Raw genomic sequence first — 27094 nt, 5'->3', positions numbered from 1 at the left:
AATTGGAGTTATCTTTAGTAAGAAAATAGATTGCTAAGTGGCCAGAATCCAGTTTCCAGTGATTTTCTTCCCTTGAGAGTTAGGATTGGGGGTAAAATCTTTTTCCATGTCAATCAATGAATTTGTCCCAGCTTCCTCCCTTTGCTGGCTCGGGCTCTAATTTCATTCCAGGGCATAACAGCCCAGAATTTCTCTTCTAGGATTCCGGGGAGCTGCTGGAATTTTCACTGATCCATTAAATGTTAGCCAGCAGGACTAAGGGTCAGGGACAGCAGACTGCATTTGTGAGCAACTGCAGCTGTGGTAGGAGATTAAGTACTTTAGCAAGCACTACTGGCAGAGCTGGTGGTGGCCCATGGGCTGGGCCTCCTCTTACCTCTGCTACTGGGGCAGCTCTGCTCCCAGTTTCTGGGAACCTCTGGGGGTAACATGTTGCACTACTGGGACCTGACAGCAAAAAATAGCAGCTGGGGACGCAAAAGAACACAGGAAAATGCCTCGAGGGTGTCTGCTCACACACTCCTCTTCTCCCTGGATTACCATCATGTGCAAATTCCTTTTGAGATCACACTCTGGATTATGTTAGCCTCTCTGACAAAGATAGGTAAGTGAGGAACTTCCCAAGGCTCTCCCAGGGAGTTGCCTAATAGGGGAGGGGACTTTCAGGGCTTTTCCAGATGTTAAGAAAGGCACCTTTTCCTTAATAGACCAGAGAAAGGCAAACTGGAATATTTGCCTCCTGTGCTCTGTCACAAGGATCTTTATCTTCATAGCTCAAACCCTCTTGCAGTGATTATGTTCAAATGTTGGTGGTCTCCCAGCAGAAGGAGGTAGGAATAGGCTCAGCACAGGAACTTAGACTGCAAAGGGTCCCAGTTGTTCAAGGGTTGAGAAGATGAGGCATAACTTTAAAAGGGAGAACAGAGAAATCTTAATAGAATGATTCTAACTGATCTGAGTATTTAGGCAACCTTTTTTCCTCACAGGATGCTTATAGTTGCCAGGTAGTGAGAAAGTGGAACAAGTCCATTTCCTATTTTTTAAAAGATAGGCCTTTTTGTCACCACTCAGAATTTAAGTGGAAACACAAACTAAGACTAAATCAAGCAAGAAAAGAAGAGCTGCTATGTTTTAACTATTTCACCTTTATGAACACCCTGATTTACTAGTGTTGTGATTCTCCTAAGGAGATTTATTCTCAGTTATTCCTTTTATGTTCTTTAATAATTTATCAGAACTTTGCCTTGGTGGTATTAAAATTATGAGAGTCCTTTAACAGTTCAAAGTATTTATGATGGAGTTGACGTTTTTAGGTAGGTTGAGAACCAAAAACAATGCCGGGAAAACATAAAAGACTGTAGAATTTTGTCATTTTAAAATGAATGTATTCTAAAATAAACCATGTTCAGCATTTCAATGTTTTATTTAAGTGACTTTATAGATACCAAAGCTTTACCATTCATGAAATGTAATATTTAATGATGACCCAGAAAATCCATAGATTCATAGCACGATAGATTGTCAGAGCTGGAAAAACCTTAGAAATCATTCTTATCCAACTCCTTTATTTTATAGATAGTAAATCTGAGGCCCAGGGAGAGAAGATGCTTTGTGAAGTTCAACAAACCAGAACTAGAATGCTAGTCTCATGCTTCCTTGATTAGAAATACATGCTGTTTTGGGTGATAGAAATTAGCACTTGTGGATTCTTTAAATTACTAGGATTAATAATTAAGGTTATTAGGGTTAGGTTTCTTATAAATTATTTTTTCAGTACTAGATATATAGATTGTAATAAATAGTCTAATTAAATGTTAATTTCAGGATAACAGGGCAAAGGGACTTCCAAGTAGGTCTTCCATCCCCATTTGTTTAAGTAGGACTTTATTGAGCCATCACTGACAGACAATTTTTTGCTGTGACCTTGTAAGAGAATGTAAATTAAAAAAACACAAAAAACCCTTCCTTGTTAGCATTCATTCAACAAATATTTTTGAGCACATTTTATGTGGGGAGCATTATATTGGGCCTATGGGCTACAGAGATGAATAAGACCCTATCCTTCCCATGAGGAGTTTTCAAATTATTTCAATGCCTAGAGGAATAAGTGGTTCTGTAGAGGATAAAGAGAGACCTAGCATGGTTTAGTGGAAATATAAGATTACTTTGAGCTATTTAATATTTGCTCAAATTTAGGAGCCAGTGCCTGGCACATAGGCAATCAGTATGTGTTAGATGAGTGAAGTACTTCTTTGGCTTCATATTTATCATTTCTAATATGGGGATAGCAGTATTTACATTGCTGTGTTGGTATGATGAGAGAATCAAATAGAAGAGTATATGTGAAAGCACTTTTGAAACTATTTAAAGTCTAGCTTAGGAACCAACTGGTTTTCTTTTCTAAAAATATATTTATTATTTATTTAATAAGTATCTGTTGAGCTATTTCTATGTGCTATCAATGTGCTAGGGGATTAACGTAAAAACTAGCTTCAATCCTTGAGAAAGTTGTAGTCAAATTAATTAACAAATATTTTAGAAAGGGATCTCAGCAGTGTATTAGCGGTGACTGGGGCAGAGAGGAAGGGGATGGATTAGCTCAGATGACCATTAAGGTCCTTTCTATAGCAGAGAGGATTGATGATAATTAGAGTCGTTATTTATAGGCTTCATGTAAGCTAGAGCATGATGATGTGGTATATAACGTGGGCAAAGGTAAAAGAATACAGGATAAAACAGAGAACTGCTGCTATGTGGGTTTCTAGAGATGGCTGCATTTCCCTCATAGGATGAAAGACTCATATCGTTGTATGAGAAAAAAACTAACTTTATAGTTGGGATTGTATTTTGATAATTCAGTAGTATGCATTAGTGCTAAGTCTGTATCTGTCAATCAGACCAAGTGACAGTTTGGGGTAACTATAGAAGCACTGAGCTAAAAGTCAGGAGACCTGGCTGGGTTGTCATCTCAGCTCTGCCACATAATTACCATTTAGCCATGAAAAGTCAGTTTACTTCTTTGGCCTCAATTTCCTTTTAAGTAAGTATGATTCCTTATCAATGAAGAGCTAGTTATGATTACTAAAGCCCTTTTCAACTCTTATTATTCAAACCAGACACTTGAATTATGGTTGTCATTTCTATATTTTTAAGTTTCTGATGTCTTTGACTATGATCATGTGAAGAACAGAAGAATATTACCAGCTGATAAATGTATTGTTTCCATTTTAAAACATGTACTCACATTTGAAAATGATTCAGTGGACACATGAATAATCGTTTGCTGTTAACTGTGAATACTTTTATTCTATAAATATTATTTATATATATAAATATATATTTTATATATAATATATATAATATATATATTTATATTTATATATAATACAAATTATATATTTATATAAAAATATTTATATTTATATTTATATTTATATAAATATTTTCCATTATAAAGAAAATTGTCTCTACTCATGCCTCTGCATCTTTATCAAGTCATTATTAAAATGTAAAATGTAAAATGCCTGAGAATCTATTTTTCCAAAATCATGAGGCTTGAGAAGAAGGCTGACATATAGAGAAGATTGATAATAAAGATGTTATAATAGTCTCTATCTTTTTTTCTCTTTTCTAGGATTTCACCTCTATAATAAGTTACCCACAGTTGTACCTGAAAGCTGCCTCTTGATATTTGTAGGTCTCATCATGGGGGGACTAATTTACAGTTTAAATGACAAATCCCCACCAGTCATGAACAGTGATATATTTTTCTTGTATTTATTTCCACCAACAGTCCTTGATGCAGGATATTTTATGCCTAGTTGGCCATTTTTTGAAAACATAGGGACCATTCTGTCATATGCTGTAGTTGGAACCATGTGGAATGCATTTGGGATAGGCCTTTCCCTCTGTGGCATATGTCAGGTGAAGTACTTCAAACTTCAAGATGTGTCATTGCTCCATAACTTTTGGTTTGGTAGTTTGATTGCTGCAGTAGATCCTGTGGCTGTACTCTCCGTATTGGAAGAAATTCATGTGAATGAAAAGCTTCATATTTTGGTGTTTGGAGAATCCCTCCTTAACGATGCTGTTACTGTTGTAAATATCCGAAGCATGAGCTTTCATGGTAATTAATTAGGTTCCCTTATGGTCACCCTTGAAATTTAATTAAGAATTGAATTCTGGTTTAGACCATGATTGAGCAATTTAGTCCTAGGAATAAGTTTATGAATTGAGAGAGTATGATTTACTGGTCATTAATATGTTTTCAAAAATAACCATGCTTTTTGGATACTATACTAATCTTGTATCAGTTTATTAAGTGAAAACTAGGATAAAACTTCTGGAGACCACAGTCTTTCTAGTCATGTCAAATAAGAATATTTTAGCCATGAAGCATATATTCACAGCCCATCAGACAATTTTCAAACAGAATCATGCATAATTTGATATTGACCTGTAGAAATATCTTTTGATGTAGGGAAGATTTCTAGGAACTCATGATGGGAAGGAAATGGGGAGTTGGAGGACTTCAAAGTTGAGAAACCTCAAAATAGAAGGATACACAGGGCATAAGTTGAAACTTTTCTGATTGGTAAATTCACTCTAATCTTTTTTTATGAAGGTGATCTATAAGTTGTTCAAATCTTTCTCTGAAATGCCATCTATCAAACCATTGGATATTTTGGCTGGGATAGGAAAATATTTTTTGGTTGGAATAGGAGGCATTTTCATTGGGATCCTGTTTGGCATGGTTGCTGCCTTTACCACACGCTTTACCAAAACCAGCCAGGTCCTCGAACCTCTCTTTATCTTCTTATATAGCTATCTCTCCTACCTGAGAGCTGAAATGTTCCATCTCTCAGGGATTGTGGCATAAGTATCTGGAAAAGTCTTTGATTTATTGAATTTCTTTTAGGAATTGAATCTGATTTCCCACTAGAAATCTAGGAAATTGCATTTCCTAGATACGGGAGAAGGACCCTCCCTTTTTGTTCTTCTAGGGTTTCCTGTTACCTCTAATAGTCACTTAGTCATAGAATGGCAAGTGTTATTGTGGTCAAGTTCATGGGCTCCCTGTAGAGATTAAATGACTACATCCCAACTACCTTGCCTATGTTGGGGTGGGGGTCAGTATGACTCTTTCATTGTATAACAAAAATGCTGAGAATTTGGCATGGGGCTACCTAGGGCAGTTCTCTGTCTTTGCAGGGGACAATCATTTCTCCTAATGGATTAGTTATCTGAGCCCAGTAGCATTCCAGTGGTCAGTAATTAGATGGACCAGCATATAAATAAGCTTGGCATTAGTCCTTGTATAGATGAACTTTCTGCCATAACAATTAAGTAATTTTATTACTTCTTTTGTAAACCATATGACATATGCTATGTTTTTTTTTTCTTATCCATCACTGGCATTTAACCAATGATGATAGTACCTCATATCTAATAATTAGCTTGTAAGGCTAAATGCCCACATGGTAAGTATTAACACCTAAATGCTTTTGTACTAGGGTTCAGACAGACCATCCCATTCTGTGTTTTTAAAAGAAATAGAATAGGGCTTCCCTGGTGGCACAGTGGCTGAGAATCTGCCTGCTGAGGTAGGGGACATGGGTTCGTGCCCCGGTCCAGGAAGATCTCACATGACGCGGAGCGGCTGGGCCCGTGAGCCATGGCCGCTGAGCCTGTGCGTCCGGAGCCTGTGCTCTGCAACGAGAGAGGCCACAACAGTGAGAGGCCCACGTACCACAAAAAAACAATCTTTCCTTTTTTTTCTTTTTAAGCTTTCAGAAAACATGCAACATTTGAAAAAAATGCATTCTATTTATTTTATTTTACTTTACTTTTTTGTGGTACGTGGGCCTCTCACTGTTGTGGCCTCTCCCATTGCAGAGCACAGGCTCCGAACGCACAGGCTCAGCAGCCATGGCTCACAGGCCTAGCCGCTCCGTGGCATGTGGGATCTTCCCGGACCGGGGTACAAACCTGTGTCCCCTACATCGGCAGGTGGATTCTCAACCACTGCGCCACCAGGGAAGCCCAAAAAGATTGATTTTTAAATTAAGTTCTATAGAGCTAATGCCATTTGATTTTAGGTTGCTCTAAGTTCTAAATGGAATTACTGTACATGATAAATGTCACAGTATAGTGCTTGAAATTAATCTGTTTTAAATAAAATGTTCTAGGTTGAAAGCAAGGCTTCTATCTAGGGTCTGGGTGATTGCATTTTAATTTGTTGAGGGATGTAGTTTGTGCTTAAATTGTCTTTGATTTTTATTGTTCGCGTTACCTATTAATGAAAGACATGTTAAAAAAATCCAATAAAGGAATTGGATTAGGAAATTTAAATTTAATTCTTCTAATCCAGGGCATTTTCCAAAGCTTTGAATACAGTATCTTTTAAGTGGCTTCCTTCTTTTGAGCACCCTGGACTTTTAAAGAACTTTGCAATGTGGAGAGTATTGCCATGTCTGTGTTGAGTCCTGAAAGAAAGAAACAGGGGGTCTCTCAGGTTAGAATGAATTCCAGTCAATCTTTCTCCATTGTCCCTGATATACACTTTAATTAAAAAAACAGACAAGTATTTATGAGCTCCTGTATGTTTAGTGCTATTCTCGTTGTTAGGAGTGATAAAAGTAACTTTTAAAAAAATTTAAATTCTTGCTTTCAGAGATCTTATAATCTACTTAATGATGAGAAACATACACATGAAATAATAGGTTGACAACAAAGAAAGATGGGAAATACTCAAATGTAAGGTAACAATGAAGAGCACTTATCTGCTGTCATGCCTGGGCCTGGGCCAGAGTTCCTTGTGGAGAAGGGAAGATCTGAGACCTAGGGGAAAAGCAAGAGTAGGGGAGAATGTAGAGAAGGCAGAAGAGGAGGCTGGCTTCATGGCTCTCTCAACACTGAAGACCTAGAGGCTGTAGAATTTTCTGCCTGCTTCCTCCTTTTGCCTTCCATAATAACTTCTTTTAATCTTTAGTGCCATTAAATATTGCACAGTTTTTGATTCATATTAACTGCTTTAAGTGTGAGGACAATTTGTAACCAGCTACCCATTAAATCTTCCAGAAAGTGGCTATAAGGTACTTATTTTTACCTTATGCATATGTGAGCATGTTTTATCCATCCCCACCCCCAAAGATTGTGAGCTCCTGTAAGATAGTGACAGTATCTTCTGTATTTTTCTGTTTTAACTAATTAACTAGCATACCATAGATGCTAAATATTTATTGAAGATGTTTTATTAATTAATTTATTTAGTATTATTATTACTTTACTTTTGTGTGCTTCCTAGATAAAAGTTAGACTGGTAAAACGCTTTGGGGACTGGTAAAAATACTGTTAATTTGGGTTTCCCTGGTGGTGCAGTGGTTGAGAGTCCGCCTGCCGATTCAGGGGACACAGGTTCGTGTCCCAGTCCAGGAAGATCCCACATGCCGCGGAGTGGCTGGGCCCATGAGCTATGGCCGCTGAGCCTGCACATCCAGAGCCTGTGCTCTGCAACGGGAGTGGCCACAACAGTGAGAGGCCCGCGTACGGCAAAAAAAAAAAAAAAAAGTTATTTTTTAACCAAACTCAGGTTCAGCTGCTTGCCTCTTGAAAGCCGATACTGGAGACACAAGTGTTAGTTCGAAAAGAAAAAGTTACTTTATTCAGGAGGCTGGCAACCTGGGGAGAAGGTGGACCAACAACCAATTCCAAAGATTCTGCTCAGCCATGAAAGTTTTTAAAGGGGAAAGGGGAAGCTAGTTGCAGTTAATCATTTGGGGAGGGGGTCAGAATCTTGGTCATCTTTCACTGTGTGCAGACTTACTGACTCCTTGTGATCTTTCTTTAGATGCTATCTTGTTCATGCAGTTTGCTCCTGAGATTACTGAAGGGGAAAATAGGGAAAAGATCTAGTCATCAGTTAATTACTTATTCTTCATTCCTACTTCTTCAGTCTAAGAAAAAAATCAACAGGCTAGACAAGGCATTATGTGATCAAAAGATTTGAGAAGTATGCTTGGGCCAGAGATTAGTGAAGCATGGGGGCACCTGGTGTAAGGTTAAGTTAAAATACAGCTGCTAAAGTGATGGGACAAAGGGCCTCCTGCAAAGAGCTGCTTTCTGCAAAACTCTGTTTCCTGCAAAGAGCTGCTTACAATTTGATAGGTGTATTAAATACCTAGTAGCCCAAGTTACAGTGCTAGGTGCTACATACAAAATTTGTGTACAGAGATACAACCGCTTTTAAAATTATTAGAGCTTGCTGTTACTTCAACACTTCATATAGTAAGGGTGAAAGTGGTTGAAATTGGTAATCTAAGTGGTCTAAAAAGAAAGCTGTTCTCACTTAAAATCCTTGTTATAATAATTTTAAAAAAAAACTAGTATTAGAATTTGATTCCTAAGTGACTGTACTTCAAAAATATACTATCTGTCTCCCCTTTTTTAAAAGTTTTGCTGAAATAAAACTTTGGGTTTGTACAGTGAAAAGAGAAAGAAATGAAAAGGAAAAAAAGGTGACCAAAAGTCTGTTGGGTGACAGCTGATAGTGAAGGGAAAAGAAATAAAAGAAGTAGGGACAGGAAACCTTATAGAGTAGGTGAGAATTATTGCCAAATTAGCACATGGGGTGTGCCAGACTATCAATATAAGAACACAAATTTAGTTTTTTTTTTGTTTGTTTGTTTGTTTTTTTTTTTTTTTTTTTTTTTTGCGGTATGCGGGCCTCTCACTGTTGTGGCCTCTCCCGTTGCGGAGCACAGGCTCCGGACGCGCAGGCCCAACGGCCATGGCTCACGGGCCTAGTCGCTCCGCAGCATGTGGGATCTTCCCGGACCAGGGCACGAACCCGTGTCTCCTGCATCGGCAGGCGGATTCTCAACCACTGCGCCACCAGGGAAGCCCCACAAATTTAGTTTTGCATGGAGAGCTACAGGAACCATATCTGATTATTAGTGGTAAAGGTCTGACATGGATCTTTTTTGACAGGTGTTCTAAACTGTAGAATTTAGTCCTAGCCATTACCCAAAAATGTGAATAGTTACAACTTAATTTTATAATAATTTACTATTGCACTATATACAGTTTGTTACATAAAGAGAAATCAAAAGGTATGCAGAGTTACGAAGTAAAACATACCTGAAAAATTTTGAGTCTAGTACAGGCATATCTCACTTTATTGTGCTTCATTTTATTGCACTTCACAGTTATTGCATGTTTTACAAACTGAAGGTTTGTGGCAACCCTGCATTGAGCAAGTCTATCAGTGCCATTTAGCCAATAACATGTGCTCACTTCATGTCTCTGTGTCACATTTTGATAATTCTTGCAATATTTTAAACCCTCCACTAGCAGAAAGATTACAACTCACTGAAGGTTCAGTTGATGGTTAACATTTTTAGCAATAAAGACTTTTAAAATTAAGGTATGTCCATTGATTTTCAGATATAATGCTATTGTACATGTAATAGATTGCAATACAGAATAAACATAATTTTATGTGCACTGGGAAACCAAAAACTTCATGTGACTTGCTTTATTGCAATATTCACTTTATTACAGTGATCTGGTACAGAACCTGCAATATCACTGAGGTTTGCCTATATTCCACCTAGATTTTGTTGTGTTTTAGATCTTTGGCTTTTCTTCATTATAAATCACAGTCTTGGGATGCTTACAGTAACTTTTTTTTGTATGAGAAGGATATTAATAACATTTTACTATATGAAAAATAAGTGATCTATACAGGATAATTTTTTCTATTTTAACATAATGTGGCATTGGGTGATAGAATGGCCATAAGTACTGGAATTAGTCAAAGTTGGGTTCAAATATATGCTTTGCAACTTACTAGTTGTTTAACATTGGGCCAGTTAGTTAACTTATTTACATTTTGTGTATTTTGTGAGGTTATGAAGATTAAATGGAATAATTCATGAAATGTGACTATCATGTAATAGACACTCAATATTAGCAGTTCTAACCATTTTATTAGGAATGTTATATTTATTAGTTAATAAATCAAAATATATTTTAATCCTGCTTTGTCCCCAAATTTTACTTAAATAGCTTTTCCTTTACCTGACATTGCCACCTTCATTAGCTCTTCTTACCCTAGCTAAAAGAAATGACCAAATTATAGTTCTGTCTTTGCATAATTGATCTTTCACTCTCACCTCTCTTAATACCTTCTTTTTGGTGTCATTTCTAAAAAAGAATTAGAAATGACCTAAGTGTTGTGGGGGGGGTACTTTAAAACCACAGCTACTTCATTCATCTTTTATCTAGTTATTGTCTTTCTTTATGAGATGTATGAATGTATGTTTTTCTATAGTTAGAAAACAGAATAGAAAGAAAAATTACAATCAATCTTTGAAAATAATCAGTTTATATGCAAATTGTATTCCTAGCTTAATGTATGTAGTCAGAGCGACTTCATGTTACCTAAGATCATAAAGTGATTAAGAGTAGGAACCATGTCTAAAAATAGAATTACCATATGACCCAGCAATCCCACTACTGAGCATATACCCAGAGAAAACCATAATTCAAAAAAACACATGCACCCCAGTGTTCATTGCAGCACTACTTAAAATAACCAGGTCATGGAAGCAACCTAAATGTCCACTGACAGATGAATGGATAAAGAAGATGTGGTACATATATACAATGGCATGTTACTCAGCCATAAAAAGAACAAAGTTGGGTCATTTGTAGAGATGTGGATGGACCTCGGGACTGTCATACAGAGTGAAGTAAGTCAGAAAGAGAAAAACAAATATTGTGTATTACCGCATATATGTGGAATCTAGAAAAATGTTACAGATGAATGGGTTTGCAAGGCAGAAATAGAGACACAGATGTAGAGAACATACATATGGGCACCAAGCGGGGGAAGTGGGGTGGTGGTGGTAGTGGGATGAATTGGGAGACTGGGATTGACATATATACACTAATATGTATAAAATAGATAACTAATAAGAACCTGTTGTATAAAAAATTAAATAAAATTCAATTAAAAGAAAAAGAGTAGAAACTATGTATGGGGAAGAAATCACACAATGCACCATACTGCTCAGAAAATATTAAGCAGTATCAACTTGGAATTGCCTTACATGTGGTCATAGTTCATATCTGGTGGCAATAATATATTCTGGGTAATATTTTAATTATTTACCACCTCTAAGATCCTCAAAGATGCAAATGTAGAACTGTCTTGTGCTGAAAAACACCAGACAGCATGTAGTATTTCAGGAATTTCAGCAGATGCTTTACGTGAATCTTATTCCCTGAGGATTTCATTATTCCATTTCTCTCAAACAATCACAAATTGACCCAAGAGAATGGACATTTGTGGTTATAGAGCTGCTTTAATTTTTTTTTTTTTTTTTTTTTTTTTACAGAATAGGATATGAGAATAAAACCTACATGTAACAGGTTGGAAAGCAAGACATTTATGATAATTATTAAGTAACCAAATGCTATTTATTGGAAGAAATTATTAAACATAGTGAAAATAATATAGAAATATATTCTCTGGAGATTAATTAGCACTTGAGAGTTCACTTAAGGCTTTTGATGCCCAATTCTTTTTAGATTTTTTTTAAATGAATTTTTATTGGAGTATAGTAGCGTTACAATGTTGTGTTAGTTTCTCCTGTACAGCAAAGAGAATCAGCTATGTGTATACATATACATCCCCTCATTTTTGGATTTATTTCCCTTTTAGGTCACCACAGAGAACTGAGTAGAGTTCCCTGTGCTATACAGTAGATTCTCATTAGTTATCTATTTCATATATAGTAGTGTATATATGTCAATCCCAATCTCCAAATTCATTCCACCCCCCTTATCCCCCTTGGTATCCATAAGTTTGTTCTCTGTGTCTGAGTCTCTATTTCTGCTTTGCAAATGGATCACCTATACCATTTTTCTAGATTCCACATATATGCGTTAATATATGTTATTTGTTTTTCTCTTTCTGATTTACTTCGCTCCGTATGACAGTCTCTATGTCCATCCATGTCTCTGCAAATGACACACTTTTGTTCCTTTTTATGGCTGAGTAATATTCCATTACAAATATGTATCACATCTTCTTTATCCATTCATCTGTTGATGGGCATTTAGGTTGCTTCCATGTCATGGCTATTGTAAATAGTGTTGCAATGAACACTATTTACAATATTTATTGTAAATAGTGTTGCAATGAACATTGGGGTGCATGTATTTTTTTTTTTTTTTTTTTTTTTGTGGTACGCGGGCCTCTCACTGTTGTGGCCTCTCCCGTTGCAGAGCACAGGCTCTGGATGCGCAGGCTCAGAGGCCATGGCTCACGGGCCCAGCCGCTCCACGGTATGTGGGATCCTCCCGGACCGGGGCACAAACCCATGTCCCCTGCATCGGCAGGCGGATTCTCAACAACTGCGCCACCAGGGAAGCCCGCATGTATATTTTTGAACTATAGTTTTCTCAGGGTATATGCCCAGGAGTGGGATTGCTGGATAGTATGGTAACTCTATTTTTAGTTTTTAAAGAACTTCCATACTGTTCTTCATAGTGGCTGTATCAGTTTACATTCCCACCAACAGTGTAAGAGGGTTCCATTATCTCCACACCCTCTCCAGCATTTATTGTTTGTAGATTTTTTGATGATGGCCATTGTGATCGGTGTGAGGGTAATACTGCATTGCAGTTTTGATTTGCATTTCTCTAGTAATTAGTGATGTTGAGCATCTTTACATGTGTTTGTTGGCCATCTGTATATCTTCTTTGGAGAAATGTCTATTTAAGTCTTCTGCCCATTTTAGGACTGGGTTGTTTGTTTTCTTGATATTGAGCTGCATAAGCTGCTTGTAAATTTTGGAGATTAATCCTTTGACAGTTGCTTCATTGGCAAATATTTGCTCACATTCTGAGGATTGTCTTTTCATCTTGTTTATGGTTTCCTTTGCTGTGCAAAAGTTTTTAAGTTTCATTAGTTCCCATTTGTTTATTTTTGGTTTTATTTCCATATATCTAGGAAGTGGGTCAAAAAGGATCTTGCTGTGAGTCATGTCATAGAGTGCTTGTTTTCCTTTAAGAGTTTTAGTGTCTGACCTTACATTTAGGTCTTTAATCCATTTTGAGTTTATTTTTGTCTGTGGTGTTAGGGAGTGTTCTCATTTCATTCTTTTACATGTAGCTGTCTAGTTTTCCCAGCACCACTTATTGAAAAGGCTGTCTTTTCTCCATTGTATATTCTTGCCTCCTTTATCAAAAATAAGATGACCATATGTGCGTGGGTTTATCTCTGGGCTTTCTATCCTATTCCATTGATCTATATTTCTGTTTTTGTGCCAGTACCATACTGTCTTGACTTCTGTAGCTTTGTAGTACAGTCTGAAGTCTGGAAGCCTGATTCCTCCAGCTCTGTTTTTCTTTCTCAAGAATACTTTGACTATTTGGTTTCTTTTGTGTTTCCATACAAATTGTGAAGTTTTTTGTTCTAGTTCTGTTATAAATGCCATTGGTAGTTTGATAGGGATTGCATTGAATCTGCAGATTGCTTTGGGTAGTATAGTCATTTTCACAATGTTATTCTTCCAATCTAAGAACATGGTATATCTCTCCATCTGTTTGTATGATCTTTAATTTGCTTCATCAGTGTCTTATAGTATTCTGCATACAGGTCTTTTGACTCCTTAGGCACAACTGAGGAGTGTGCACTTGCTCCAATGATATCCACCTCTACTGCCTCCAGCAGCAACATGGATTGGTTTAGAGATTATCACACTAAGTTTAGTGAGTCATAAAGAGAAAGACAAATACCATATGATACCATTTATATGTATCATCTAAAATATATAAATGGTCTTATTTACAATATATACTCATGGACATAGAAAACAAACTTATGGTTACCAAAGGGGAAAAGGGATAGGGGAGAGATTGGGATTAGCAGATACAAACTACTATATATAAAATAGGTAAATGAGAAGGTCCTACTGTATAGTACAGATAACTATATTCAATATCCTTTAATAAACCATAATGGAAAAGGATATGAATAACAATATATATGTATACATATAACTGAATCACTTTTCTGTATACCAGAAACTAACACAACACTGTAAATCAACTATACTTCAACTGAAAAACAAAAGAGTAGTAATATGTTAAGATCTAGCAAGAGCAAATGTTAAAGATGAATGCCAGGATTTCTATAGATTTGTATGTATAGTTTCGTGTGAAAACTCATGAGACGAAACAAATCCTCTTTCCAATACCATTTTATTTCTAAATTATAATGTGTAGATAACCACTACGTTTGGTATGAGAAAAGGAAAAAGATCCTTATAAAATAGTCATTGAGGTATCTGTACATCTTTTAAGCCTGACATCACAATTTAGCTTAATTTTGTGCCTAGATACACAGAGGAAAGATGAGCTGAATACAGATCATATGAGGCTAGGATTTTTTTCCCTTTGGATTTTAGCCATATTAAATGATACGTTTATTTGCAATTCTGTTAAATTAGAAGATTTGTGTAGAACATTCTCATTCTTTAGGTTTGGGAACCCACTTAGGATAAATAATAAACACAACTGAAAAGTCAGCTTTCTGGCAATATGTCAATATTGCTTAAGCAATACACCTAAGCTGACCAAAATGCAGTTTGACTCAAAGTATTCTGGAAGAATTTCCATTTAACCAAATGGTAATTTGGCCTCAAATGAATATCCTGTCACTAGCTTTGAGTTCTGGTAATTTTAATACAGCATAAGAATGATTAGAAATTTGATTATATATCTTTAGGCAGTATTGGAACAACTTAAATGTTCAACAGTGGGGAAGTAGTTATTATTAGAAAAATAATAATATAAAGTCATGTGAGGCTTTGGAAGGTTTTGTTCCAAAGTGTTAGCAATAATTTTCTCTCTGGATGGGTGGGATTATGGGTGCTATATGCTTCCTTTGTATATTTGCATTTTTCTCTAAGAGCTTCCTTTTCTTTTGTAGTAATAAGAAAGAAAATTAAAAGGCTAAAGAAACTTAGTTTTTAAAAGAAAATTAAAAGATCTAAAATTTTCAGTGGATTTAGCTCTCAATTATTTTAATCATACTGTTCTGATAGTTTGACTAAGTTTTCGTTTTCTGGCACTGTGTAAAATATTTAAATTGAATTAAAATGTAAAAACAGAAATATGGACCACAATTCTTAGTAATATACAGAGGCTGCCAGACTACTCTCATGGCTCTCCAAATTGCCATATATATTTTTTTTCCAAGCAAATCAATTTTGGCTAAATTGTCTGTTAGCCAACTTATTTCAGCTCAAATTTTGTGTAAGAATTCCCACTTTCAGCCCATCTGTCAAGTAACCGTGCATTCTCTTTCTGGTCTTGAAGTAAATTATCTGATAAACTCATTCACAGTAAGATGTTCGAAACATAATCACTGGGAGTAAGATCTATGTGACAAAGGTTTAACTGGTGCCCTTCAAATAGTACTAGTACATGAGCAAGCACTTCTCTCGTGGTTAAGGCTCATTTTTGAGACTACAGACAAATGTGAGGAGTAAAAAGCTTTGGCTGAGGCTCGAGTCTCAGAACTCTAGACTTTGGGTGACTGGAGGAAAAAGGAACATTTTTTTAAAGCCTTGAAGAATATGGAATCCTGGCTCATCAAAGATTAAAACCAACACAGGTCACATTACTTAACTTTTAGTTCACCAGCTTGGGTCACCTCACTAGTATTTATAAGACTGAAGAGAAAGATATATTCTGTTTGTAGAGACTATTTTTGCAGAATGCCCCGGATTAGTCCACATGGGCCTAAGGAAGGGAATTGCACTCATCCTAAAAAACAGAAAAATCAAAGGAAAAACCAAAGCACAACCCAAATAAAAAGTAACTATTTAAAGAAATCTCTCTGAGGAAATAAACCTTAAATAGTTGAGTTAGTTTAGGCTTTTAAACTATTCATCACAAATCCTTAAAATTCCAATCTAGTTTAACACTAATTTATTATAACACGTTTGTAGCATTTTCCTTCTGTTGATTACTCAAGTATTCTACTTATTGGAAAATTTAGGAGTTCTTGTGCTGACTTTCTTCGTGAACAAATGTCATGTGAATACAGTCACCAGAAAGGACCAATTTATTATAGCCTATGGAGGACTGAGGGGGGCAATCTGTTTCTCCCTTGTTTTTCTGCTCCCAGAGTTTTCCAGAAAGAAGCTCTTCATTGCAGCAACCACAGTTGTTATCCTCTTTACCGTTATTGTTCAGGTAAACAAAACAAGGTAGTGCAATTTGAAACCTTACACTTAGATGCATATGAATGGGCCAACATTCTCCTTCAGGAACTTGAAATGAGTGTATATGTAGGAGAGACAATTATAGCATGTGAAATAGTCTCTACCATAACTCAAACAACATTTGCAAAACTTGAGATGAGATTCATTTTTAAATCAATAGGGGAATGGAAGAATTGCCATTTATTCAAGTGGTTGACACCAATAGCTTTACAACAAAGACTGCATTTTAGCTACTTAAAAAGGTAAGGTTGAGGTTGAGAACAGAAGAGGAAATAAATAAAATGCTTTAGGAGTTTCATTCTAAGTCAGCTTTTCTCTTGAATTATCTCTTTATCCTCTCCATATCACCATTTCCCTCTAATTGCCATTTCACTTCAGTTTTATAAAGCTGGGCAAAAGAATATTGAAAAAATGTCTAAAAACCTATTCAGCAACTTAATGAGATAGTATTTCAAATTTTGGCTAAAATGTTTTAACGAGCGTAATGATGGTGGGTATTTGTGTGTGTGTGTGTGTGTGTGTGGTGGAATAAGACAAGTCAGAAGATGTGAATCAGGCAGGCTTCCCTTAAACAAAATAATTATTTCTCTAGAATGGGTGAGATCATTCCTTAGGCTTTGAATTTTTTGTTTTGTTTTATTTTGTTTGTAAATGACTGCTTAAGATTGAACATTTATTTTCTTCTTATTTAAAATTTAATGAATTGTATTAAAACAGTCCCGAATCAAATTGTGTTTTTATATAAGCACTAACTGATTTTCACTTTAATATGTGTCATGTAGCACAATGTTACTTCAAAATGCAGTCATTTTAAAGAATTAACTTTCAATTCCTATAGCATTTAGAATTCTTAATGTCTCTGATAATTTATCAGTAACACTCATATTCTCCTTTAATTTTGCATTTCTTCCAGATGTTCAAATGCATCTTACTCCTAGAGACTTCATCATTTGATATTTACATTTTCCTATTGATTAATACTGTAATCCATTTAAGACCCTGATTGGGGAGTTTAGGTGTTTTGCGGAGGTATTGTTGGATGATTGCAATTGTAGACAGATTGTACAATAATGTCTCATGTCATTCTAACCACCATATAGTGGTTAACATATTTTCAGAAATTGAAATTTTGTTTAAGAATTAAGACCCATTGGGGGAAAAAAGAAACCCAAAGTACAATGTTATATTTTACTTATTGGAGATTGATAAAATTGCCATGATATGCTTCAAGCAAATGAGTGCCTGGTCTACCATCAGTAGAACATGTCTTCAATTTTCTTCTGTGATACACTGGACATGCTCTGTAGTGATCTGGCCATTTTTACCCCTTTATTCTTCTTGAGGGGAAAAGAGGACTAGAGGTAAAATCAGAAGACGTGGGTGCTATTCACAACTTTATTCCAGATGAGCTTTCTATCTTGTACATTTTACTGATTACTCAGTATCTTTTTTTTTTTTTTTTTTTTGTAGAAAGAGGATACAGGACCTATCTTTCAGGGTTGTTTTGTTATAAAGATCAAATAGTAATATAAGTTTAAAAGCATTTTGTGTTTATAAGGTATTATTTTTATTATTACTATGACTGAGCACACTCAAGAAATTTATCTTCATATGATGCATCAGCTTGTCAGTTTCACTTAACTACAATTTGGATTCTGCCCTCACTGTTCCACCAAAATTATTCTTGCCAAAAAGTCTCTGCTGGCCTCCTTAGTTCCAAGTTAGGACACATTATTTTGCCCTAACATTATGAAACTTGTCAGGAAAGTTGTATACAGTGGGCTACTTCTTTCTTGAAATGGTTTTTGTTTGTTTGTTTGTTTGTTTTGACATCATACCTCAGTAGTGTTTCTGTCTTTCTGGGCATTTCATAGACATCTTTGCAGGCTGATCCTTTTCTATTGGGTCTCTAAATGTAAGGGTTCTCCAGTATTAGGTCCTGAATATTCTGTTCTCCCTATACTTTTTCATTAAGTATTTATATTCATTTTCATGGCTTCAAATGCAGTATAAATTCCAATGGCTTCTGTTTACCTGTAGTCCAGCTATCTACGCTGAGATGTAGATATTTACATTCAACTGTTACTTCATACTTCCCCTTGGATGTCTCACAAAAATATCACAGCTGCTAACTGAAAAAAAGAGAACAACCTAAAAGTTCTGAGTTATGTTTCATTTGGACACCTTACTGAGGACTATAGCCTGGGAACAGCCTCTCAGATAGCTCTGAGGAACTATTTCAAAGAGGTAAGAGAGGAGCCAGGATATATAGGAGTTTTTGCTGAAAAGAAATGTAGCCAAACATCAAAACATTACTGCTAATCACAAAAAGCAGACATCTCAAGTTAAAGATTTTAGTGTTTTTCTATGTATGGGAAGATGCAAGGGTCTGAGCTCATTGAAATTATTCCTTAGATATGCATCTTAACTTTCTAGGGCCACTGTCCTGTTTTTCTCCATCCTGAATTCCCCTCAGGGCATACCTTTGTAGGTAGCTGTAGTGGCTGATGGCTTTATGGCAGGCAACATTTTTTTTCATCCACACAGGCAATATATCTACAGAGGATAAATTTGATTCTCATCTGTCTTGCTTCTGTCTTAGTAAATGGCTCTGATATCCATACATTTACTAAGGTTAGAAATGTAGAATACATCTTTGATTATTTCCTTTTACTTATCCTTCACGTCAAACCCTGTGGTTTCTAACTCCAAAATAGATCTTCAGTATATATATTTGATTTTTAAAAGTTTCTAGATTTACAAAATTGTATTAATAATATATTTTGATTTATAACACACTAGAATCATTGGCCCATACATGGCATTTATTTATTCATTCATTCATTCTTTTTTTTCCCATTTTAACATTTTTATTTACTATTTCTTGTTCTCATTTCTTTCTTTTTTTTTTTTTTTTTGTGGTATGTGGGCCTCTCACTGCCATGGCCTCTCCTGTTGTGGAGCACAGGCTCTGAAAGCACAGTCTCAGCAGCCATGGCTCATGGGCCTAGCCACTCCACGGCATGTGGGATCCTCCCAGAACGGGGCATGAACGTGTGTGCCCTGCATCAGCAGATGGACTCTCAACCACTGTGTCACCAGGGAAGCCCGTCCTCATTTCTTTATGCCTCTTTGCACAGCTATTGTTAAGTATGTTACATTTCTATATATTATAGACCCAACAATACAATTATATACATATCATTTTATAAAATTGCAACTTAAATCAGATAAGAGAAGAAAGGAGAACAAACAGGTAATTATACTGTCTTTTATAATTCCCTATATAATTACCTTTGTTGGTACTTTTTGTTTTTACATATAGCTTTTAATTACTCTCTGGTGTCACTTGCTTTCAACCTGACAATCTTCCTTTAGTGTTTCCTGTGAGGCAGGTCAGCTAGCAATGAATTTTTCTGTTTTTGTTTATCTCAGAATGTCTTTATTTCACCTTCATTTTGAAAATACTTTGTTGAATATCAGGTTCTTGGTTGACAGTTTTCTTTCAACACTTTGAATGTGTGATCCCACTGTCTTCTGTCCTCCATTTTTTCTGATTAGAAGTCAGCTGTTAATATTATTTGAGGTCTGTTGTACTGGGTAAGTCATTTTTCTCTTGCTGACTTCAAGAGTTTCTTTTTGTCTTTGTCTTTCAGAATTATAACTATGATGTGTCTGGGTGTGAATCTTGTTCCATTTAAATTACTTGTGATTTATTGAGCTTGTCAGGTGTGTAGACTTTTTTTTTTTTTTTTTACCAAATTTGGGATGTTTTAAGTCATTATTACTTTCAGTATTTTCTCTGCTTCTTTCTTTCTCTTCTCATCCTGGTACTCTCACTATGCTTATATTGGTACACTCGGAGCGTTCTCACATTTGTTGGGTGCTCTCTTCTTTTTTTTTCTTATTCTTTTTTTCTGTTTGTTTTTCAGATTGCATAATCTCTATCATTCTATCTTCAAGTACACTAAGTCTTTCCTCTGTGAGCTCAAATCTACCATTGAGCCCCCCTAATGAATTTTTTTAAAATTTTGGTTATGGTAGTTTTCAACTCCAGAACTTCTCATTAGGTTCTTTTTAAGTCATTTCTGTCTCTTTATTGATATTCTCTACTTGGTGTGGTAGTGTCATCATACTTTAATTCTTTACACATGGTCTCTTTCAGCTCTTTGTTAAAGTCCCCTACTATGATTGTGCTACTGTCAATTTCCCCTTTTATGGCTGTTAGTATTTGCCTTATGTATTGAGGTGCTCCTATGTTGGGTGCATAAATATTTACAACTCTTATATCTTCTTCTTTGATTGATCCCTTGATCATTATGTAGTGTCCTTTGTCTCTTGTGATAGTCTTTATTTTAAAGTCTATTTTGTCTGATATGACAATTGCTAATCCAGCTTTCCTCTGATTTCCATTCGCATGGAATATCTTTTTCCATCCCCTCACTTTCAGTCTGTATGTGTGCCTAGGTCTGAAGTGGGTCTCTTGTAGACAGCATATATATGGGTCTTGTTTTTGTATCCATTCAGCCAGTCTGTGTCTTTTGGTGGGAGAATTTAATCCATTTACATTTAAGGTAATTATCAATATGTATGTTCCTATTCCCATTTACTTAATTGTTTTGGGTTAGTTATTGTAGGTCTTTTCCTTCTCTTGTGTTTCTTCCCTAGAGAGGTGCCTTTAGCATTTGTTGTAAAGCTGGTTTGGTGGTGCTGAACTCTCTCAGCTTTTGCTTGTCTGTAAAGGTTTTAATTTCTCCATCAAATCTGAATGAGATCCTTGCTGGGTAGAGTAATCTTGGTTGTAGGTTTTTCTCCTTCATCACTTTCAATATGTCCTGCCACTCCCTTCTGGCTTGCAGAGTTTCTGCTGAAAGATCAGCTGTTAACCTTATGGGGATTCCCTTGTGTGTTGTCATTTTTCCCTTGCTGCTTTTAATATTTTTCTTTGTATTTACTTTTTGATAGTTTTATTTAATATGTGTCTTGGCATGTTTCTCCTTGGATTTATCCTGTATGGGACTCTCTGTGCTTCCTGGACTTGATTAACTATTTCCTTTCCCATATTAGGGAAGTTTTCAACTATAATCTCTTCAAATATTTTCTCAGTCCCTTTCTTTTTCTCTTCTTTTTCTGGGACTCCTATAATTCGAATGTTGGTGCATTTATGTTGTCCCAGAGGTCTCTGAGACTGCCTTCTATTCTTTTCATTGTTTTTTCTTTATTCTACTCTGTAGTAGTTATTTCCACTATTTTATATTCCAAGTCAGTTACCCGTTCTTCTGCCTCAGTTATTCTACAATTGTTCCCATCTAGAGAATTTTTAATTTCATGTATTGTGTTGTTCATCACTTTTTGTTTGCTCTTTACTTCTTCTAGGTCCTTGTTAAACGTTTCTTGTATTTTCTCCATTCTACTCCCACGATTTTGGATCATCTTTACTATTGTTTTTCTGGATTCTTTTTCAAGTAGACTGCCTCTTTCCTCTGCATTTGTTAGGTCTGGTGGGTTTTTGCCTTGCTCCTTCATCTGCTGTGTGTTTCTCTGTCTTCTCATTTTGCTTTACTTCCTGTGTTTGGGGTCTCCTTTTTGCAGGCTGCAGGTTCGTAGTTATCGTTGTTTTTGTTGTCTGTCCCCAGTGGCTAAAGTTTGTTCAGGGTTGTGTAGGCTTCCTGGTGGAGGGGACTAGCACCTGTGTTCTGGTGGATGAGGCTAGATCTTGTCTTTCTGGTGGGCAGGTCCACGTCTGGTGGTGTGTATTGGGGTGTCAGTGGCCTTATTATGATTTTTGGCAGCCTCTGTGCTAATGGATGGGGTTGTGTTCCTGTCTTGCTAAGTGTTTGGCATAGGGTGTTCATCACTGTAGCTTGCTGGTCATTGAGTGAAGCTGGGTCTTGGCGTTGAGATGGAGATCTCTGGGAGATTTTCGCTGTTTGATATTATGTGGAGCTTGGAGGTCTCTTTTGGACCAGTGTCCTAAAGTTGGCTCCCCCACCTCAGAGGCACAGCACTGACTCCTGGGTTGACCACCAAAAGCCTTTCATCCACATAGCTCAGATTAAAAGGGAGAAAAACTAGAAAGAAAGAAAGAAAGAAAGAAAGAAAGAAAGAAAGAAAGAAAGAAAGAAAGAAAGAAAGAAAGAAAGAAAGAAAGAAAGAAAGAAAGAAAGAAAGAAGATAAAATAAAGTAGGATAAAATAAAATAAAGTTATTAAGATAAAAAATTAAACATAATTATTAAGAAAAAAAAATTAAGTAAAACAGAAAAAAAAAATGGACAGTCAGAACCCTAGGACAAGTGGTGAAAGCAAAGCTATACAGACAAAATCTCACACAGAAGCATACACATACACACTCACAAAAAGAGGAAAAGGGGAAAAATAATGTATCTTGCTTCCGAAGTCCACTTCCGCAATTTGGTATGATTCATTGTCTATTCAGGTTTTCCACCGATGAAGGGTACATCAAGTTGAATGTGGAGCTTTAATCCGCTGCTTCTGAGGCTGCTGGGAGAAATTTCCCTTTCTCTTCTTTGTTCGCACAGCTCCCGGGGTTCAGCTTTGGATTTGGCCCCGCCTCTGCATGTAGGTTGCTGGAGGGCATCTGTTCTTCACTCGTACAGGATGGGGTTAAAGGAGCAGCTGATTCAGGGACTCTGGCTCCCTCAGGCTGGGGGGAGGGAGGGGTAGAGATGTGGGGCGAGCCTGCGGCTGGTGTGATGTTGCACCAGCCTGAGGCACGCTGTGTGTTCTCCCGGGGAAGTTGTCCCTGGATCACGGGATCTTGGCAGTGGCAGGCTGCACAGGCTCCCAGGAGGGCCAGTGTGGATAGTTACCTGTGCTCACACACAGGCTTCTTGGTGGCAGCAGTAGCAGCCTTAGTGTCTCATGCCTGTCTCTGGGGTCCACGCTGTTAGCCGCAGCTCGCGCCCGTCTCTGGAGCTCCTTTAAGCGACTCTCTGAATCCCCTCTACTCGTGCCCCCAAAACAATGGTCTCTTGCCTCTTCGGCAGCTGCAGACTTTTTCCCAGACTCCCACCTGGCTAGCTGTGGCATGCTAGTCCCCTTCAGGCTGTGGTCATGCCACCAACTACTGTGCTCTCCCTGGGGTCCGACCGAAGCCCAAGCCTCAGTTCCCAGCCCCTGCCCACCCTGGCTGGTGAGCAGACAAGCCTCGTGGGCTGGTGAGTGCTGGTTGGCATCAATCCTCTGTGCGGGAGCCTCTCCGCTTTGCCCTCCGCACCCCTGTTACTGCACTCTCCCCCATGGCTCTGAAGCTCCCCCCTCTGCCACCCACAGTCTCCACCCGTGAAGGGGCTTCCAGTGTGTGGAAACCTTTCCTTCTTCACAGCTCCCTCCCACTGGTACAGGTCCCATCCTTATTCTTTTGTCTCTGTTTATTCTTGTTTCTTTTGCCCTACCCAGGTATGTGGGGAGTTTCTTGCCTTTTGGGAGGTCTGAGGTCTTCTGCCAGCGTTCAGTGGGTGTTCAATAGGAGCAGTTCCACGTATAGATGTATTTCTGATGTATCTGTGGGGAGGAAGGTGATCTCCATGTCCTACTCTTCTGCCATCTTCTCTCGAAAACCCATTCATTCTTTCATTCTTTCATTTAATACTTCTAACAGATGTGAGCCCAGCACTAAATTTGAGAAAGTTGACAATAACCCGTGCAATGCATTCCTATCCTATTTTCTTTCATCTCTCTCTCTCTCACAGGTAACTGATATCCTGAATGAATCATTTACCAATCTCTTGTCTTTTAAAAAATAGTTTTTGAAATCACATATTACACACAGACACACACATAAACAATTTATTGATCAGTTTAAATTGTTTTCTAACTTTATGAAAGTGTGTTTGTAGGGTGTGTGTGTATGTGTATGTTTTGCATGTAACCTTCTGGAATTTTTTGGTCTATTAACATTTTATTACTAATATTTACATAGTTGTGAGTAGTTGTAGCTCATTCATTTTCAGTGTTCTACAATACTGCATTTTATGATTATACACCAATTTATTTATTCATTGTCCTTTCAATTTTTTTTTCTCTTTTGCTTTTATAGATGGTGCTGTCAAAAATATTCTTGTATCTGTCTCCTTGTAGAATCTCTATGCTATTCTCCATTACTATTGCCATCATCTTAGTCCAAGCTACTATCATCTGTTTCCTGAACTGCCTTAAAATTATCCATTTTCCTTTCCACTTTCAATCTGTTATCCCCACAGAATCGAAAGCAATATTTTTAAAACACAAATTTTATTACTTTCCAAAATTCTTCGATTGGTTCTTTTTAAACTTTTAATAAATTCCAAAGCACTTAACATGACTATAAGCTGTGAGAAATATGGCTCATGTCTACCTTTGAAACCTCACATTTTGGGGCCATTCTTCCTCTTGATCACTGTATTTTAAATGCCTCTTTAACTGCTTCAAACTTGACAAACTTTTTCTCATCTTGGGGTTTTCCAAAATGTCATTCCTTCTCCCTAAAACGCTATCTCCTAAGTTCCTTGCTTATCTGTCTTCCTTTTATCCTTTAATCCTCAGCTATATACAACCTCCTCAGAGAAGCCTTCCCAGACCTTCTATGTAAGTGCATTTGATTTTATTTCTGGGAGAGCCGAAACTGTAATTAAAATATATCTTGTTTTGTTGGTGTGGCGCTTAGTATAAGCATCTCCATTTTGGGCCTATTGTTTTGAACACTTTCCTAGAATGTATCACTATATGTATGTATATATGTATGTATGTATGTATCTATCTATTTATCTACGTATCTATCAATCTTTTAGTTATTTCCTTCTCCACTTGTGTGATGTCTGTCTCCTCTACTAGGCTGAGTTCCATGAATGCAGGAAACATATATGATTTATTCTCCACTATATACTGAGTCTACTAGTGTGGGCTCCAATGAAATGTGCAATAAATATCTGTGAAATAAGGAAACAAATGAATAAATAGTAAATAAAAGTTAATTTGGAGTATGAATATAATTTATGAACATATATAGTAGAGATTTGAACTTGAGACCATTTTTTTTTCAAAAAACATGGTTTTTATTGATTTACTTAAGACTTCATTTAACCAGCTATGCTACATACATTCAAAATGTGGAATAAAATTTTGTCTCTCACCTATATTTTAAATCTTCAAAAGACCAGAATATAATAGTACAAAATACATAAAATGGGTTATAAGAGATGTCACTGGTTCAGGTTGGTTTGACATCTTTATTTTATTTTATTTTATTTATTTATTTATTTATTTATTTTGTGGTACGCGGGCCTCTCACTGTTGTGGCCTCTCCCGTTGCGGAGCGCAGGCTCAGCAGCCATGGCTCATGGGCCCAGCCGCTCAGTGGCACGTGGGATCCTCCCGGACCGGGGCACGAACCCGTGTCCCCTGCATCCGCAGGCGGATTCTCAACCACTGTGCCACTAGGGAAGCCCCGACATCTTTATTTTAAAAGCATTAATTTTTATCTATCCATGGTAGACTGAATGGAATGAATTAAATTAAGTGAAGATGGAGAGTTGCATAGATGGGTTTAAAAATGCAAATATGAAGTCAGTCTTTCAAAATGCCAGGTCATTAGACAGACCTGCTCACTCTGGGAAGCTTTTTGCCTGTGATAAACACTGTTAAAGGATGTAGTTCTATCCTATGAAAGCATTGTGTGATGATTTTTCAAATGTCAGAATGAATTTAGTGGAATCACACAACTCAAAAGTCATCTAAAAAGCGGGAATTACACAAAATCACTTATGAAAACCATGTGAATAGGATGATCTCCTGACTTTGGGCAATTCAGATGTATTTGCAAAAAATTACAGTTTTCCAAATTGTAAAGGAAGCTTTTGGGGTGACATGCTCATTTGGTGTGTTAAAGAAACCAGGGCCAAAGTAAGGCATTTTTGTCATTTAACAGTGCTGAAGAGCTGATGAAGAGCTAGGACACCTTGAGTTTCTTTTAATTTTCAACCTTAACATTAATGGGAATTATTATCTGCTTCTTTCCACATCTCTGAAATAAGGTGAAAATAGAAACCTTATGGGGATGCATTTTCAAAGTGTTTTGAAAATGATTAAGTCGTGTGGAAGTTCATTGAAAGCAATAGATTTTGTTGTTTATTTGCAGCCAGTTTTTTCCATATTCCACCTCATGTTTTATACTTCAGTTGATAGCTTTCTCTCTTAAAGTCCCTGTTCCCACATGTAAATGTTAGAGCAAATCTCAACTTCCCTTACTTTTTATTCAACCATACTTTTATTTAAAAAGACAAAACAAAGAAAAGAGAATTCTGCAAAGAGCAACTTGTTTTATAGTAATCATCCATGGAAGCTCCTTCAACTTCCCAACATAACTGCATCTGCTCCTAGCCTTTTCTTTCTTCTTATTACAGAGTTGGGGTCTCCTATCTCAAGTTATACTCTGTAATCTATTCCTTTCTTTTCTTGCATTTTCAATCATTTATTTTGTCTCATGTATATTCACACTCTTCAACTAGATCCTTCCCATCAACTTTAAACAGGCTCAAGTCACTCCTATTTAAAACACAACACAACTACACTAAACTAAAGTAATTCTCTCTTTTATTTATTTATTTATTTATTTGCGATACGCGGGCCTCTCACTGCTGTGGCCTCTCCCGTTGCGGAGCACAGGCTCCGGACGCGCAGGCCCAGCGGCCATGGCTCATGGGCCCAGCCGCTCCGCGGCACGCGGGATCCTCCCGGACCGGGGCACGAACCCGTGTTCCCTGCATCAGCAGGCGGACTCTCAACCACTGA

General features: G+C 36.9%; 1 protein-coding gene across 1 annotated transcript in view; it reads left to right on the top strand.

Annotated features, from left to right (window-relative positions):
* The first annotated feature begins 429 nt into the window (after nucleotides 1-429).
* LOC131748104 (sodium/hydrogen exchanger 2-like) overlaps nucleotides 430-27094 on the top strand; it is a 40092-nt gene continuing 13427 nt past the window's right edge. Inside the window, 5 exon segments of the mRNA XM_067023163.1 lie at nucleotides 430-604; nucleotides 3635-4098; nucleotides 4625-4879; nucleotides 13656-13782; nucleotides 16079-16275. Of these exon segments, the coding sequence (XP_066879264.1) occupies nucleotides 430-604; nucleotides 3635-4098; nucleotides 4625-4879; nucleotides 13656-13782; nucleotides 16079-16275 (1218 nt within the window).

The sequence above is a fragment of the Kogia breviceps genome, chromosome X (assembly GCF_026419965.1).
Source record: "Kogia breviceps isolate mKogBre1 chromosome X, mKogBre1 haplotype 1, whole genome shotgun sequence".
NCBI lineage: Eukaryota > Metazoa > Chordata > Mammalia > Artiodactyla > Physeteridae > Kogia > Kogia breviceps.
Note: the sequence above shows the minus strand (reverse complement) of the source record. Positions and strands in the feature narration are given on the sequence as shown.